The sequence below is a fragment of the Anolis carolinensis genome, unplaced genomic scaffold, assembly GCF_035594765.1.
Source record: "Anolis carolinensis isolate JA03-04 unplaced genomic scaffold, rAnoCar3.1.pri scaffold_15, whole genome shotgun sequence".
In the NCBI taxonomy this organism is placed as follows: Eukaryota; Metazoa; Chordata; class Lepidosauria; order Squamata; family Dactyloidae; genus Anolis; species Anolis carolinensis.
Window position 1 is genome coordinate 7,980,071 of NW_026943826.1, and position 19,479 is coordinate 7,999,549.

The 19,479-nt window shown below is 41.2% G+C and overlaps 1 protein-coding gene across 9 annotated transcripts in view; it reads right to left on the reverse strand.

Moving 5' to 3' along the window:
* agrn (agrin) overlaps nt 1-19,479 on the reverse strand; it is a 471,015-nt gene that overhangs the window by 381,568 nt on the left and 69,968 nt on the right. For all 9 annotated transcript variants that reach the window (XM_062965817.1, XM_062965814.1, XM_062965810.1 and 6 more), the window contains exon 2: nt 8,173-8,434. In XM_062965817.1, coding sequence (XP_062821887.1) covers nt 8,173-8,359 — 187 coding nt within the window. In that variant the 5' untranslated portion in view covers nt 8,360-8,434. The remainder of the gene's footprint in view (nt 1-8,172; nt 8,435-19,479) is intronic.

Here is a 19,479-nt window from a genome sequence, read left to right on the forward strand (position 1 = left end):
AGGAAGTGCAGTCAGAGTGGATGACGAAGCAGCTGCTCCCCCCTGTGGCCAGAATCGAACATCCCCTAAAGAGAAGGTTAAATTGCCTCTGCGTCTGTCTCTGTCTCGGTTCTATGTGTATATGGGCATTGAATGTTTGCCCTATATGTGTATAATGTGATCCGCCCTGAGTCCCTTTCGGGGTGAGAAGGGCGGAATATAAATACTGTAAATAAATAAAATAAATAAATATGACTAGGGAAGGAGAGTGGCACGAATTATGGCAATAATGCCTGCAATTTTAGATCACTTCGCTTCAGAAAACCTTTAAAAAATGAGATTGGCTTCCCCGTTCTTTAAATTATAATTCCTAAAATCCAAGATAACCATTGGTCATGTGAGCTGTGCTGTAGTGCAAAACAGTGACTCTCCCACGCTTGTTTTTCTAAGTAGATTCACCTTCCTAATGGTCTTGGCTGCTTTTTCATAGATGCTTGTTTTTACCCAACTTCCGTGAGGATTTCTGATTTTAATTCCTTTCATTATGCAGCCAAAAGCTCAGGGGTGACTAATAAATACGACTCAAGTAAACCCAACAGGTTGGAGCTCCAGAATCCGGCCCAGCGGGAGCTCATCTGCCATTTTCACAGCTGTTAGCCAACTTTCTTAGCTTTCTCCAGACTGCTTTAAAGCAAATAAAAAGCACAACAAAAACACACACTTTTTTAAGACAACAAGGCCCTCTCTCGCCTCCAACCCACCACAAAAGCCCAAGGAAGGATTAAGAGAGAAAAGGAGGAGGACTCTTTCCAGAGATGGTGATGTTCTGTTGAAGAGCATGGGAAAGAACCGGACCCCGGATTCACCCAGCGATGGCCGGCGTGCCAGCAATTTCCTTGCTAAGAGCCACCCTCCAGGAGATGCTTACAAGCTCTTTTAAGGATGCTGAAAGGAGAATTTTGCACGGGCCGGTTTACAAGAACAAAGCTGCTCAGTGTTAAGAGACCTTGTGTGGGGAAAGAAGAAAGGAGGGGTGGAAAGAAAGAAAGAAAGAAAGGAGAGAACAGGCAGGAAGAGAGCAAATAAATACAGTGGAAGCGCTTAAAAAATACGAGACCGATACACAGCCAGCACACAAACACCCACGTCCAAAGAGCATCACTTCTGAACTGGGAACAGTCACTTTTAAAACCCAAGGTCCCTGCAAACGGCACAGTTATAAAAGGACTAGGACCCAAATACAATTATTATATAGATGTTAGATAGTATTGTACAGGTCCATGTATATATACATATATCCCAAGATCCCTGCAAACGGCACAATTATAAAAGGACTAGGACCCAAATACAATTATTATATAGATGTTAGATAGTATTGTACAGGTCCATGTATATATACATATATCCCAAGGTCCCTACAAACGGCACAATTATAAAAGGACTAGGACCCAAATACAATTATTATATAGATGTTAGATAGTATTGTACAGGTCCATGTATATATACATATATCCCAAGATCCCTGCAAACGGCACAATTATAAAAGGACTAGGAATCAAATCTATATATATAAAAGAGTGATGGCATCACGGCGACCCACAAAACAAAAAAACTACAGGCCCCCCAACCTCGAAATTTGACAACACAACCCATCATCCATGCCTCTAGGTTGATACAACAAAAAGAAAAGAAAAAGAAAGTCCTAATTAGAGAGAGAGGAATAATTGCTTTTATCCAATTGCTGCCAGTTAGAAGGCTAAGCTCCTCCAACTTGGTCTCCTAGCAACCCAATAAAAAATATTTAAAAAACAGTAAAATTTAATACAATAAAATACTATAACAACAGAAAATAACTAAAAATAATACAAGAAAATAATCAAATATAATAAATAAAAATATAACTTACAATAAAATTAATAAAAAATGCATATAACGTCAAATAAAAACTACACAACAATTTTTAACCAATACCACCACCACTTTGCCACAGCAACGCGTGGCCGGGCACAGCTAGTCTATATATATAAAAGAGTGATGGCATCAGGGCAGCGGACAAAACAACAAAACTACAGGCCCCCCAACCTCGAAATTTGACAACACAACCCATCATCCACGGCTCTAGGTTGATACAACAAAAAGAAAAGAAAAATAAAGTCCTAATTAGAGGAAAAGGAATAATTTTATCCAATTGCTGCCAGTTAGAGGGCTAAGCTCCACCCACTTGGTCTCCTAGCAACCTACTCAGCCCAGGGGACAGGCACAGTTAGGCCTCACTTAGGCCTCTTCCACAGATTATCAGATTTTAACTGGATTATATGGCAGTGTAGACTCAAGGCCCTTCCACACAGCTATATAACCTATTTATAATCTTATATTATCTGCTTTGAACTGGATTATCTTGAGTCCACACTGCCATATAATCCACTTCAGTGTGCATACTAAACATAAAGACAACCATACAACAGACATTCAATACCACCACTACCTCAACAATTTCTCACCAACATCACCAGAAAATGCCACAGCAATGCGTGGCCGGGCACAGCTAGTTATTATATAGATGTCAGATAGTATTGTACAGGTCCATGTATATATAGATATATCATAAAGGTCCCTACAAACGGCACAATTATAAAAGGACTAGGACTCAAATACAATTCTTATATAGATGTTAGATAGTATTAACCATCTTTGGTGACTCCCAGCTCTATAAGTTCATCTTCGGGCACGTTCTTGGGTCACTTCTGAGAGCAACAAGAGGTCAGGGCCATGCCTTGACAGGTATACGACCCAAGACAACAAAGCACACCGCTGATCTGGCTTGGTTCAAGGTCCGCATGACTAAGGGAGAAGGCAGCCGAGTCGATGAATGGAGGAGATTGCTCTACTGGGAGGGATGCCAACTTCCGTCCCATGCGCAGGAATACTCCTCCTCATCTCGCCACTTCCTTCCTCCCAAAGGTCAGCACACAGCCAGCCACACCCCAAACAATATAGAAGAAACCTGCACACATACTGATGGCAATATGATTCCATTTGGACTGCACTGGTGACATCCAACAGAATGGTGGGATCTACAGTTTAGGGGAGCAGATTTTAGCACCTTCAACTACAGCAGCGTTTCTCAGCCAGGACCCCGGGAGGGTCACGAGGGGGGTTCAGAGGGGTCGCCAAAGACCAGTATTTTCTGTCGGTCATGGGGGTTCTGTGTGGGAAGTTTGGTCCCATTCAAGTGGTGCGATTGTGTGTGAACTATAAATCCCAGCAACGACAACTCCCAAATGTCAAGGTCTATTTTCCCCAAACTCTAACAGTATTCAAATATGGGCATATCGAGTATTTGTGCCAAGTTTAGTCTAGATCTATCATTGTTTGAGTCCACAGTGCTCTCTGGATGTAGGTGAACTACAACTCCCAAACTCAAGGTCAATGCCCAACAAACCCTTCCAGTATTTCCTGTTGTTCATGGGAGTTCTGTGTGCCAAGTCTGGTTCAATTTCATCATTGCTGGAGTTCAAAATGCTCTGTGACTGTAGGTGAACTATAAATCCCAGCAACTACAACTCCCAAATGACAAATAATAATAATATTTCAATAATTCAAAAATCAGAAACTCCTCAAAGCACAGCAGACAATGAATTAGTACAAGAAAACTGCACTACAAACTAGAGCTGACAGCTGGCACAACAAAACATTGTATGGAAAGTTCCTTGACAAAATTGAAGGAAAAGCTGATAAAGAGAAGACCTGGCTCTGGCTCGCGAATGGGACCCTGAAGAAGGAGACAGAAGGCCTGATCCTTGCAGCCCAGGAGCAAGACATCAGGACAAAGGCAATTAAGGCCAAGATCGAAAAATCAGCTGATGACCCAAAATGCAGACTGTGCAAAGAAACCGACGAAACCATTGATCATATCCTCAGCTGCAGTAAGAAAATCGCACAGACAGACTACAAACAGAGGCACAACCATGTGGCCCAAATGATTCATTGGAACTTATGCCTCAAGTACCACCTCCCAGCAGTGAAGAACTGGTGGGATCACAAACCTGCAAAAGTATTGGAAAATGAGCACACAAAGATACTGTGGGACTTCCGAATTCAGACTGACAAAGTTCTGGAACACAACACACCAGACATCACAGTTGTGGAAAAGAAAAAGTTTTGGATCATTGATGTCGCTATCCCAGGTGACAGTCGCATTGACGAAAAACAGAAAAAACTCAGCCGCTATCAGGACCTCAAGATTGAACTTCAAAGACTCTGGCAGAAACCAGTGCAGCTGGTCCTGGTGGTGATCGGCACATTGGGTGCTGTGCCAAAAGATCTCAGCCGGCATTTGGAAACAATAGACATTGACAAAATCACAACCTGCCAACTGCAAAAGGCCACCCTACTGGGATCTGCACGCATCATCCGAAAATACATCACACAGTCCTAGACACTTGGGAAGTGTTCAACTTGTGATTTTGTGATACGAAATCCAGCATATCTATTTTGTTTGCTGTGTCATAATAAAATAATAATTAATAATAATAATAATACATCACACAGTCCTAGACACTTGGGAAGTGTTCGACTTGTGATTTTGTGATACGAAATCCAGCATATCTATCTTGTTTGCTGTGTTGCCCTAATTCGTGCCACTCTCCGTCCCTAGTCATATTTATTTATTTTATTTATTTACAATATTTATATAATAATAATAATAATAATAATAATAATAATAATAATAATAATAATAATAAAACTTGATTTATATCCCGCCACCATCTCCCCACGGGGACTCGGGGCGACTCACATGGGGCAAGGCCCGACCAGCATAATTTACAAAAACAACAGCGTAAATACATTGCACAATATACAAAAAATAAAACACAGTAAGACAATAAAACAGGAGTTAATCACATACACCCCCAACACCACCAGTATTCAAATTTGGGTGTATCGGGTATCAGTGCCAAATGTGGTCCAGTAAATGAAACTATGTCTTTCATATCGGATATTTACATAACAATTCATAACAGTAGCAAAAATTACAGCTATGAAGTAGCAACAAAAATAATTTTATGGTTGGGGCTCACCATAACTTAAGGGGTTGCAGCATTAGGAAGGTTGAGAACCACTGAGCTAGAGAGTTGTAGTGTTCCCTCAAAACATAAATCCCAGGATTCCATAGACAGTTGTCGTGGAACAATGTTGGACTACAATGCATTTCTCACAAAGGAAGTAAGGCAACGGCACACTGCTTCTCCTACCCCTGGATATCTCTCCATTTCCCTTCTTGCTTATAACTGAGAAGTTTCAAATACCAGTCATTTCATTGAACATCAGAAAGGCTCCTTCCCACTCTGGAGGCCCCAGAAAGACAGGATTGGGAGGCTGGCAAGAGGAAAACGTGCTGGAATGTTTGTTTGCTGCCTTGAACAGAATTATTTGTTCACCTGCTCCTTTGGCAGGATTCAAAGCGCAGGCAGAGATGCCTCCCAAGGTAGTTTTGTTTGCAAACACCCGCAAAAGTCAACGCACAAGCCCTTGGGTAGACAAAAACTCCAAAGCAAACCCACACACATTAATGAGGGATCCAGCTGGGGGAAGGGGCCCTACCACCACCTTGAACACCGTAAAAACAGACTGCCAATTAAGACCAAGAGTTTCACCAAATCCAGCATCCCACCAGAGCTTGCAAAGATTCCTTTGTTGGATGATACCTAGAAAATTCTCAGGCTGGAAGCTGTAGTCTTGGAACGTAATCTTTTCACACAGCCTGGTTTGTGCAATTGTTAACAGTCTAGGATTTGAATCCCTGCTCAGGCATGAAAATACATTCGGCAACTTTGCACTCTTTTGGTCTCCAAGGAAGGCAACAGCAAAATACCAAGGATAATAATTATTATTATTATTATTATTATTATTATTATTATTATTATTATACCCTCCCCATCTCCCCGAAGGGACTCGGGACGGCTTACATGGGGCCAAGCCCAGGCTAAACAGGCAATATAAAAACACAACAATAAAACAAATCAATCAACAATAAAACAGATCATAAAACTAATAAGGTCACATAAAACAGACATACAGTACAGTCTCACTTATCCAACATAAACGGGCCGACAGAATGTTGGATAAGCAAATATGTTGGATAATAAGGAGAGATTAAGAAAAAGCCTATTAAACATCAAAATAAGTTATGATTTTACAAATTAAGTACCAAAACATTATGTTATACAACAAATTTGAAAGAAAAAGTAGTACAAAACGCAGTAATGCTATGTAGTAATTACTATACTTACAAATTTAGCACCAAAATATCACGATGTTTTGAAAACATTGACTACAAAAAGGCGTTGGATAATCCAGAACGTTGGATAAGTGAGACTCTACTGTACTTTGATAAAATCCTGGGTTGGCTCCTAAAAGGAACTGGGCCAAAGAGAGAGGATCCATTGTGATTTGTAAATCACATACAGTAGAGTCTCACTTATCCAAGCCTCGCTTATCCAAGCCTCTGGATAATCCAAGCCATTTTTGTAGTCAATGTTTTCAATATATCTTGATATGTTGGTGCTAAATTTGTAAATACAGTAATTACAACATAACATTACTGCGTATTGAACAACTTTTTCTGTCAGATTTGTTGTATAACATGAAGTTTTGGTGCTTAATTTGTAAAATCATAACCTAATTTGATGTTTAATAGGCTTTTCCTTAATCCCTCCTTATTATCCAAGATATTCGCTTATCCAAGCTTCTGCTGGCCCGTTTATGTTGGATAAGTGAGACTCTACTGTACTTTGATAAAATCCTGGGTTGGCTCCTAAAAGGAACTGGGCCAAAGAGAGAGGATCCATTGTGATTTGTAAATCACATACCTTATTTTGCTTCATGTCAATCCTCCAATTCAAGAAAAAGGCAGGACATATAGCAAAAAAAAAATCTCACCAACCTTCTTATTTTTATATTGGAACTAAATTTTTATAAAATAAGCAATAGGCGACATCTTTCCAAAGAGACGCTCAAGAAGGACATAAAATCTATGGTTTTCCCTCATCCTGTTAGTAACTGTTTTTTTGGCAGTATACTGCATTGAAGCATAGAGGTATCAATAAATTACTACATATCCCACTTCGTAGGAAATCTGCTACAAAACAGGAGCTTTTTTGTTGAGTTCCAGGGTCACAGAAGCAGATGGTGAAAATGGAAGAATGGCCTGCCTCAGGGCAGCGTGCTTTCTCCATCAATGTTTAACATTTACACATTTACTGTCAGAAGGAACAGAGTTTAATCTATGCTGATGATTGTGCCACCACCGCTCAAGCAGAGAGCTTTAAAATGATTGAATAGAACCTCTCTGGAGCTTTAGGTGCTCTTACTGCCTATTACAGGGAAAGCCAGTTAATTCCATCCTAAGCCCTGCCACAGGCAGAGTTAGGCCTCACTTAGGCCTCTTCCACACTGCCTATAAAATACAGATTATCAGATTTGAACTGGATTATATGGCAGTGTAGACTCAAGGCCCTTCCACACAGCTATATTACCCATTTAGAATCTTATATTATCTGCTTTGAACTGGATTGAGTCCACACTGCCAGATAATTCGCTTCAGTGTGCATTTTATACAGCTGTGTAGAAGGGGCAGTTCTAGGCAGATAATATAAGATTACAAATATGCAGTAGAGTCTCACTAATCCAACATAAACAGTGTCCTCTACCCTCACCACTTTCACAGTACACAAACAACCAAAGGCATACTAAACATAAAGACAACCATACAATAGCACCACTACCTCAACAATTTCTCACCAACAACACCAGACAACGCCACAGCAACGCGTGGCTGGGCACAGCTAGTACGTTATAACTGTATTCTCAATTCACTTTTGACATGATAAATCAATTTCACAAATGCCCAGTAAGGTATGGCACTTGTGCTAGACAGGCACTGTAGGAATGTATAGTTGCTCCTCCTGTGTGTCTATATTCACAAACATACACAGATCTGTCATAGGTACATATGCACACACCTCTGGCCCAAAACTTGGGTAAGTTGCTATGGGGAAAACAACAACTGGAATCTCCTTAAAAGCCAAGCACGAGTCTGATCCTGCCAATGTCAACTTGGTGGCCAATAATATCCACCCTGGGTGGTGACAGTGGAGTTATAGTCCAACCCAAAATGAATTCCAGACCTACCTTCCACACAGTGTTCCACCTCTTCCAAGTTACGCAGAGTAATCCGCATGAGGCTGGAGTTGAGCATCAGTTCGTTCTTGTGAGCAGGCCACATGTAGTGCGGGGCCGGGTTCACAAAGAAAATCCGTGTGTCTCCCGTCGACACCTGGTTGTCACAGATCATGGGGTCCCCGAAACCCCCAATCATCACTTTGTTCCCGCCGTCCAAGAGGATCTCATGAGTCACGACCTCCTTGCCTTTCAGATACCTCCAGACTCTCACCTGGAGGGAAAAAAGAAAGAAGACAGAATATTGTAAGTCCTGGAAAAGAAAAGTATTTTTAACCTTTCTATGCACCGGGTTGCTGTGTGTTTTGCGGGCTGTATGGCCATGTTCCAGAAGCATTCTCTCCTGACGTTTTGCCCACATCTATGGCAGGCATCTCTATGGTGAGATCTGTTGGAAACTAGGCAAGTGGGATTTAAATATACAGTAGAGTCTCACCTATCCAACATAAACGGGCCGGCAGAATGTTGGATAAGCGAATATGTTGGATAATAAGGAGGGATGAAGGAAAAGCCTATTAAACATCAAATTAGGTTATGATTTTACAAATTAAGCACCAAAACATCATGTTATACAACAAATTTGACAGAAAAAGTAGTTCAATACGCAGTAATGCTATTTAGTAATTACTGTATTTACAAATTTGGCACCAAAATGTATTGAAAACTGACTACAAAAATGTGTTGGATAATCCAGAACATTGGATAAGCGAATGTTGGATAAGCAAGACTCTACTGTATGTGGAATGTCCAGGGTGTTCTAGGCACAACTTGAAATCTTCTTCTGAAATGCTTTCAGGGACAATTCTGTAAAAAGTACGATTTTCATCACCATTGCACTTATTTTATTTATTTTATTTATTAGCGACATTTATATCCCGCCCTTCTCACCCCGAAGGGGATTACAAGTAAATATACATACAATATATTATCTTATACGACTATATTGCAATATTATTAGTAATATTGCATGTAATATAAATATATAATTATAATAGTGAATTATAATCATTATTACATTGTATTACATCATAATATTATTACAGTAGAGTCTGTAAACCAACACTCGCTTATCCAACGTTCTGGATTATCCAACGCATTTTTGTAGTCAATGTTTTCAATATATCGTGATATTTTGGTGCTAAATTCATAAATATAGTAATTACTACAAAGCATTACTGCGTATTGAACTACTTTTTCTGCCAAATTTGTTGTCTAACATGATGTTTTGGTGCTTCATTTGTAAAATCATAACCTAATTTGATGTTTAATAGGCTTTTCCTTAATGCCTCCTTATTCTCCAACATATTCACTTATCCAACATTCTGCCGGCCCATTTATGTTGGATAAGTGAGACTCTACTGTATTAACATTACATGTATATAAAATATATTATAATATTAGTAAAAGTAAAGGTTTCCCCTGACGTTAAGTCCAGTCATGTCTGACTCTGGGGGTTGGTGCTCATCTCCATTTCTAAGCCAAAGAGCCGGCGTTGTCCGTAGACACCTCCAAGGTCATGTGGCCAGCATAATTGCACGGAGCGCCGTTACCTTCCCGCCGGAGCGGTACCTATTGATCTACTCACATTGGTATGTTTTCAAACTGCAGAAGTTGGAGCAACTGCAGGCGCTGACTCTGCTCCCGGAACCTTTCGGTTATATTATTATTATTATTATTATTATTAGTAGTAGTAGTATAGTATAATATTATTATATATTATTATATCATTAAATTGATACAGGAGACATGGTGGAGAGATGTCTTCCTGGCCCCGCCTTCTAAAATCACTTACTAAAATCTCTGTGAGGAACATAAGTAAACATGCGTACATCATTGCTTCCTAACTCTGAGAAGTTCATAAAAAGTAAGAAAGTCTTCTGAAGTTCAGCCAGGCTTAGAGTAAAGAAGCAGCTAGGTAATGCAAAAATGGTTGGCTCCAGCATCCATTTAATTAATTAACATTTTAATCAATAACTTCGTTCTGGACAAGCATGTATGCCGGGATTCCAATTGAAACCAATTACTTTAGTTTAAAAATAAATTTCATTACGCTGACTCTTTTCATCAGCCAACTTCCAACTTGATTCATAACTTACTTGACATTGTTTAGCTAGCTGCCAGTGCCGCAATTCCCGCAATTCAATAGGGGCAGGGCATAGCACAGAAAGCAAAACCACTATGTTGCAGAAAAATCCTGCCAATTGAAAGGTTAGCAGTTCGAGCTCAGGTCGGGGTGAGCACTTGTTGTTAGCCCCAGCTCACTTGCCCACCTAGCAGGTCGAAAGCAAAAATGCGAGTAGATAAATAGGTACCACTTTTAGCGGGGAGGTAATAAAAGCGCCTTAAGGACATCGATCGAAGAAAAGCTCCTCAGCACCACCCTCAGGGCTACAGTCGAGCACAGCCTCCAAGATGCCAGAAATAAGATGGGAAAAGGTACCGTATATACTCAAGTATAAGCCGACCCAAATATTATTTATTATTATTATTTACAGCATTTATATTCCGCCCTTCTCACCCCAAAGGGGACTCAGGGTGGATCACATCACACATATAAGGCAAACATTCAATGCCATAACATACCAAAGACAGAGACAAACGCAGCTCTGAGCTGGCCTCGAACTCATGACCTCTTGGTCAGGGTGATTTGTTGCAGCTGGCTGCTTTATCAGCCTGCGCCACAGCCCAGGCTATAAGCCGAGGCACCTAATTTATAAGCCGAGGCACCTAATTTTACCAAAAAGAACTGGGAAAACATTGACTCCAGTATAAGCCGAGATACCAATAAAATTACATTAATTGAGACACCAGTAGTTTAAATGTTTTTGAATCTTTACATCAAACTGTAATTTAAGATATGACTGTTCAACTCTGATTAAATCATTATTTTCATCTTCTTCAATGTAAATGTGCTTATGTATCCTTTTAATAATAACAGAGTGAAATAATAACTTCAAAAGGCCACCCTACTGGGATCTGCACGCATCATCCGAAAATACATCACACAGTCCTAGACACTTGGGAAGTGTCCAACTTGTGATTTTGTGATACGAAATCCAGCATATCCATCTTGTTTGCTGTGTCATAATAAAATAAAATAATAATAAATGCAGTAAAATAATAAATGTAATAATAATAATAATAATAATAATAATAATAAATGCAGTAAAATAATAAATGTAATAAATAGAGTAAAATAATACATGTAATAATAATAATAAATAGAGTAAAATAATAAATGTAACATACCAATAATAATAGAGAAAAATAATAAATATACCATATATACTTGAGTATAAGCCAACCTGAATATAAGCCCACCAGGACCCTCACCCGATTATAAGCCGAGGAGATTTTTTTTCAGTCCTAAAAAAGGTCTGAAAAACTAGGCTTATACTCGAGTATATACAGCACCTTTACCTTTGTTTGTTGTCTGTCCTTGTTAATTGTATAATCGGCATTGAATATTCGCCGTATGTGTATTGTGTAAGCCGCTCTGAGTCACCTTTGGGGTGGGAAGGGTGGGATATAAATACTGTAAATAAATATGTTGTCAAAGGCTTTCATGGCTGGGATCACAGGGTTGTTGTATGTCTTTCGGACTGTATGATGCATTATTATTATTATTATTATTATTATTATTATTATTATTATATGACACAGCAAACAAGATAGATATGCTGGATTTCATATCACAAAATCACAAGTCGAACACTTCCCAAGTGTCTAGGACTGTGTGATGATTATTATTATTATTATTATTATTATTATTATTATTATTATTATTATTATTATGACACAGCAAACAAGATAGATATGCTGGATTTCATATCACAAAATCACAAGTCGAACACTTCCAAGTGTCTAGGACTGTGTGATGTATTATTATTATTATTATTATTATTATTATTATTATTATTATTATTATTATTATTATATGACACAGCAAACAAGATAGATATGCTGGATTTCATATCACAAAATCACAAGTCGAACACTTCCAAGTGTCTAGGACTGTGTGATGTATTATTATTATTATTATTATTATTATTATTTTATTTTATTGTATGACACAGCAAACAAGATAGATATGCTGGATTTCATATCACAAAATCACAAGTCGAACACTTCCAAGTGTCTAGGACTGTGTGATGTATTTTCGGATGATGCGTGCAGATCCCAGTCGGGTGGCCTTTTGCAGTTGGCAGATCGTAATTTTGTCAATGTCTATTGTTTCCAAATGCCGGCTGAGATCTTTTGGCACGGCACCCAGTGTGTCCATCACCACCAGGACCACCTGCACTGGTTTCTGCCAGAGTATTTGAAGTTCAATCTTGAGGTCCTGATAGCGGCTGAGTTTTTCCTGTTGTTTTTCGTCAATGCAACTGTCACCTGGGATGGCAACATCAATGATCCAAACCTTTTTTTCCCCACAACTGTGATGTCTGGTGTGTTGTGTTCCAGAACTTTGTCAGTCTGGATTCGGAAGTCCCACAGTATCTTTGCGTGCTCATTTTCCAATACTTTGGCAGGTTTGTGATCCCACCAGTTCTTTGCTGCTGGGAGGTGGTACTTGAGGCATAAGTTCCAATGAATCATTTGGGCCACATAGTTGTGCCTCTGTTTGTAGTCTGTCTGTGCAATTTTCTTACAGCAGCTGAGGATATGATCCATGGTTTCGTCAGTTTCCTTACACAGTCTGCATTTTGGGTCATCAGCTGATTTTTCGATCTTGGCCTTGATTGCCTTTGTCCTGATGTCTTGCTCCTGGGCTGCAAGGATCAGGCCTTCTGTCTCCTTCTTCAGGGTCCCATTCGTGAGCCAGAGCCAGGTCTTCTCCTTATCAGCTTTTCCTTCAATTTTGTTAAGGAACTTTCCATGCAATGTTTTGTTTTATTATTATTATTATTATTATTATTATTGTTGTTGTTGTTGTTGTTGTTGGAGAACTGCAACTCCCAGCATCCCTCGCCATTCCCTATGATAGCTAGGCAGTAACATCTGAAAAGCCATGAGATTCCCACTCCTGCCATAAACCTTGAAGTGGCTTTCAAAATTGATCTTTGGGGTCTCTTAGAACTGAAACACCAGCTAAAAACACTTTAAATAGCTCAATACGTCAGTGAGAGACCAACCTTATGTGACAAGGGAGAGACTGTGATCTCTTTGCAAGGCGCATTGTATGCGCTATGTATTTATGTGCTGGCCATGCTGAGAGTGGTGGTTCAAATTAATGACTTTTTTCCAAGCTCTGCAGATACTAAAAAAGCAATCACGAGCCAAGTCCTTCATCTGAAGCCACCAAGACTATTTTATTCCTGTCTAGACTCGTTCCAGGCCACAACTACTTTCAGATACAGCTAGCCATGAATCCCCACTAGCCCCAGGCAGATCTTTGAAAGAAACTAAAATGTGAGGATCTACTTTATGAGTAAATCTGCTCCAGGTTGCATCTAAGGCTTTAAAGGGCTGTCCAAGGCGCAGAGCTTGTTTGGAAGGAGGATTCAGAGCTCTTGGACAAGTCAGGGTTAAAAACAACAAGAAAACCACAACAACTATGAGTTAGTTAGACAAACACGACTTCCACAAAGAACCACAACTCAATCAAAGGCAAACAATGAAGGAGGAAACTGAAGCTCCAAGCACAGAAACCGCACAGAGATGGAAAGGAATTCCCAACACAGGTTACAAGTCCGCAAGGTTACTGATTTATTTACTGGCTTACTTATTAACATTTATTTATTTATCTCTAATCTTGTTGATATCCCTCCTCAACAGATACAGTGGGTTGCTGTGAGTCTTTCGGGCTGTACGGCCATGTTCCAGAAGTTTTCTCTCCTGACGTTTTGCCCACATCTGTGGCAGGCATCCTGAGGGTGCCTGCCACAGATGTGGGCAAAACGTCAGGAGAGAATGCTTCCGGAACATGAAGCAACCCACTGGTTTTAAATGCTTGTGGGCATCTTGGAGAGGTTTTGGGTGGTCTTCTTTTGGAGACCTTTTCCATCTAGGAACGAACAGATCCACCTTTACCGCCATGGCTGCATGCTGTGGAATGCTGGGAGTTGTAGTTTGGCATGTCCCGACAGATGACCATCCAGCCTCATCGCTATGGAAAAGGAAAAGTCTTAAAATCCTATAGTTGGGAGGGGTCCCTAAAGACCATCCAATCCACCCTTATTATTCTGCTAGGCATTAAAGTCACCCTCCGATCCCTCCCAACAGAGGGCCATCCAGCCTCATAGCTATGGAAAAGGAAAAGTCTTTAAATCCTAAAGTTGAGAGATGTCCCTAAAGGCCATCCAATCCATCCCTGTTATTCTGCTAGGCATTAAAGGCACCCACTGATCCCTCCCGACAGAGGGCCATCCAGCCTCATAGCTATGGAAAAGGAAGACTCTTAATAGCCTATAGTTGGGAGGGGTCCCTAAAGACCATCCAGTCCACCCTTATTATTCTGCTAGGCATTAAAGTCACCCTCCGATCCCTCCCGACAGAGGGCCATCCAGCCTCATAACTATGGAAAAGGAAGACTATTAATATCCTATAGTTGGGAGGGGTCCCTAAGGGCCATCCAGTCCATACCTGTTATTCTGCTAGGCATTAAAGTCACCCTCCGATCCCTCCCGACAGAGGGCCATCCAGCCTCATAGCTATGGAAAAGGAAGACTCTTAATATCCTGTAGTTGGGAGGGGTCCCTAAAGGCCATCCAGTCCATCCCTGTTATTCTGCTAGGCATTAAAGTCACCCTCCGATCCCTCCCGACAGAGGGCCATCCAGCCTCATAGCTATGGAAAAGGAAGACTCTTAATATCCTGTAGTTGGGAGGGGTCCCTAAAGGCCATCCAGTCCATCCCTGTTATTCTGCTAGGCATTAAAGTCACCCTCCGATCCCTCCCGACAGAGGGCCATCCAGCCTCATAGCTATGGAAAAGGAAGACTCTTAATATCCTGTAGTTGGGAGGGGTCCCTAAAGGCCATCCAGTCCATCCCTGTTATTCTGCTAGGCATTAAAGTCACCCTCCGATCCCTCCCGACAGAGGGCCATCCAGCCTCATAGCTATGGAAAAGGAAAAGTCTTTAATAATGTTGTGGTGGCTAATGGGATATTCAGTCCCTTATTATTATTATTATTATTATTATTATTATTATTATTATTATTATTATAAGGGGTATGGATTAAAGACAACCAAGTTAGACAGAGGACTCAAAAAGTTGCTTTGTGTGAATACAGATCCCCATATGACACAGCTCGTAGAGTCATTCCGAAAAAGTATAATTTTCAAAGTTCTTGCTAGACGTTTAAAGAAGGAAAGGTAACCTCTGGCTACATACAAGTTTCAGTTTTGAAGAAAGGAGAACTTCAGAAACAGTTTTCCAATTAAAATGGTGCAGCAGCCAACAAAAAGTTAAAATTTTTTGTCAGGAGTAGCTCCACCAACTAATAAGACAACGCTCGACCCAAATAGGTCCCCAGCGCTGAACTCTGGCTTCTCCCAGAAAGAAGAAGAATGAAGGAAGAAAGAATGGCATATTCAAAAAGGAAGGAAAGACTTGGTCTCTGGTTTAAGTTAAAGCTTCTCAGCTATCTAGTGCAAAATCTGTTTTTAAAGAGAGGATATTACCCCGAAGTAGGGCCAGCTTGGGATCATCCTTGGAGACTATGGTTCAATTCTGCACTTGGTCACAAAAACCTGCTACATGACCTTAGATGAGTAGCCCAAGAAAGTACCATGAAAGTTTCAAGGATTCAAAGGTCCAACAATGACAGCCGAAAGGAACTGGGCTAGAAACACATGTCAGTGTGGAATTCATCCACATCTCAATGTAACTTGGTTTCTACCAAGATGGTAGCTATCAAGTCATTGTCAATGTGACAAAGTGGGTGCAAGAAATAATATCATACGAAAACTGACTGGCACAACCTGAGAATCACAGTGAAGACATCTGCCCTTGCACTTTGCTACTCTGCTGCTGAATACACATGCCTGGTGTGGGATACATTTCACCACGTTAAAACAGTGGATGTGCTCTTAATGAGACATGCCGCATTATCACAGGATGTCTGCAATCTACACCACTGGAGAAATTATACTGTTTAGCCGGTATTGCACCACCTGACATCCATCGGGAAGTAGCAGCCTGTAATGAAAGGACCAAGGCATCGACATCTTCGGCCCATCCTCTATTCGGATATCAGCCAGCAAGCCAATCAAGAAATAGCTTCCTAAGATCCACAGAGACACTCGCAGGAACACCTCTGCAAGCAAGAGTCCAAAAGTGGCAGGCTAATCCACAGAGACACTCGCAGGAAAACATCAGCAAGCAAGAGTCCAAAAGTGGCAGGCTAATCCACAGAGACACTTGCAGGAACACCTCAGCAAGCAAGAGTCCAAAAGTGGCAGGTTAAAACCCAGAACCTCAATCAGTGGCTGAGACTGGATAAGAATCACCTTCCTGGGCACACTGAAGACTTGGAAGGCGCTGAACAGACTGCACTCTGGCTCCACGAGATGCAGAGCTAACCTTAGGAAATAGGGCTACAAAGTGGAGTTTGCGACATGTGAGTGTGGAGAAGAGCAAACCACAGACCACTGACTACAATGCACCACATGTGCAATGGAGGACCTTCTCACAGCGACAACAATGGCACTCCAAGTGGCCTGCTTCTACTCAAAGGGAATGTAGTATAATGCCAAGTTTTTAACTTTGTGTTTTTAAATACATTATAACTGTATCTTCAATTCACTTCTAACACAATAAATAAAGTTAAAAGGGTAATAGTGTCTAGACAAATTCCCAGCAGGGAAGGAAAGAGCTGTGCATCCCAGTATCCAGTAGGCATGTCCACTCGATGAAAAAAATGTTTCAATTCTCGTTTCTAAAGTAGGGGGCGCTGGCGCTTCGATATAGAAAGTATTTCCGATTTTTTCACCCAAAAATTTCGGATATTTCCGAAAATTCGTAATGATTCTAAATGTTTCTAAAATGGCGGATGCGCATGCACAATTGCTACACACTGGGGTTATATGGCAATCTTCCATGTGGACGCAGAGGACGTTAGCCCCCACCTTTGCGTCCATTGTGGAAGCTTCTGATTGGCCGGGGAGTGGCAGCCAGTTAGGCTGCACTAAGCTCCCATTCAAGGTAGGTTGCAGAAACAATTTTTTAAAAATATTTTTTAAAATATATTTTAAAAAATGTTATGGGGTGGGGGGGAAATTAACGAAACATTAAGAGACAGAGAATGGGCCAACAATGGTTCGAATTACATTGCTGGTTGCGTTGTGAGACAATGTCTCGGAATGCGTATCAAAAAGCGAGAACAATCCGAAATAATTCCGATATACAATTCAAAACGATTTTTTGGACATGTCTAGTATCCAGACAGGACTTTCAGCTCCAGTGATAGTCTATCTCAAAGTAAAGCCTAGGAAGTGACTTCTGATGGCCTTTGTGCCCTGGGCACTGCTAGAAACAGGATGCTGGAGCAGACAGACCTTTGCTCTGAGCCAGCAGGCCTTTTCGTGTCCCTTCCAGAAGAGAACTGAATAGGTTTCAAAGCTGGGCTCTCTTTGCCTGCTCTCCTGCCGACTTGAAATAAAATAAAGCAAAAAACGCCCCCTCCCCGGCTCCCAAGTTCCGACATTTCCCCCACTGCAGGCTTGGCTCCGATATACAGATCCACTTCAAGGAAGGTGAGCTGCTCCAGATAGTAGATAGTGTCCCTCCCTGCTCCACAAAACATCAATTTTGCACCATCAAAGGCACACGAAGAATCTGGGACAAGAGAGCTCCCTCTGACAGAGAGCAAACACACAAACACAGAAAGATACAAAACTCCGAGAGGCCCTTGAAGGCTCCAGAGTTGGAGAGAAGAGGGCTCCGCCTCCTCCCCGGCGGCACGGTGCCAGCCTAAACAGTGCCAAGGGAGGTACGCAAGCCTTTGGCACCAGCTGTTTGCCAAGCTGCGCCCTGCAGGTACACTTTACCCCAGATTCAAGTCGAGGCAGCAAAAACACACAAAGGCAACCCTCAGGGCGAGTCCCACCCGCTTTCCTTGCAAAGCCAAGGGAGAGTAGGAGTCCACGAGACAGAGCCAAGGCTTGCTCCCTCACATCCCCGGCCCAGGTAGGAAGTTAACAGAGGGATAATAGGAAAATGGTTCTGTCTTCAGGCAGGTGAATATTGGGGTCTTCCATCACCTCTGCCATAGAAAGCTGGTGGCACGGATTGTGCTGAAATGCCTGGAGAGGGCTCATTTCAGATGGAAATCAGATAAGTAGCTCACCCTCCATCTGCCTCTCCATTCTTGGATACCTGTGCAAAGGCACTTCTTCAAACATAGGTTGCAAATAAATAGTAAGGGAAGGATGCATGTTACATGTTTAATCTGGGCTTGACCCCATGATAGCCACCCCGAGTCCTTTCGGGGAGATGGTGGCGGGATAGAAAAATAAAGTATTATTATTATTATTTTATGATGACACAGCAAACATGATAGATATGCTGGATTTCGTATCATAAAATCACAAGTCGAACACTTCCCAAGTGTCTAGGACATTATTATTATTATTATTATTATTATTATTATTATTATTATTATTATTATTATTATCATCAACACAACGACGTTGTATGGCACAGCAAACAAGATAGATATGCTGGATTTCGTTTCGCAAAACCACAAGTCGAACACTTCCCAAGTGTCTAGGACTGTGTGATGTATTTTCGGATGATGTGTGCAGATCCCAGCAGGGTGGCCTTTTGCAGTTGGCAGATGGTGATTTTGTCAATGTCTATTGTTTCCAAATGCCGGCTGAGATCTTTTGGCACGGCACCCAGTGTGCCCATCACCACCGGGACCACCTGCACTGGTTTCTGCCAGAGTCTTTGGAGTTCAATCTTGACGTCCTGATAGCGGCTGAGTTTTTCCTGTTGTTTTTCGTCAATGCGACTGTCACCTGGGATGGAGACATCAATGATCCAAACCTTTTTCTTTTCCACAACTGTGATGTCTGGTGTGTTGTGTTCCAGAACTTTGTCAGTCTGGATTCGGAAGTCCCACAGTATCTTTGCGTGCTCATTTTCCAATAATTTTGCAGGTTTGTGATCCCACCAGTTCTTTGCTGCTGGGAGGTGGTACTTGAGGCATAAGTTGTTGTTGTTGTTGTTGTTGTTGTTGTTATTATTGGAAAATTTAGGATGAAATGGTCCCCATATGAAAGCCTTCACTTGGGTGGTGGGCAGTATGGTGT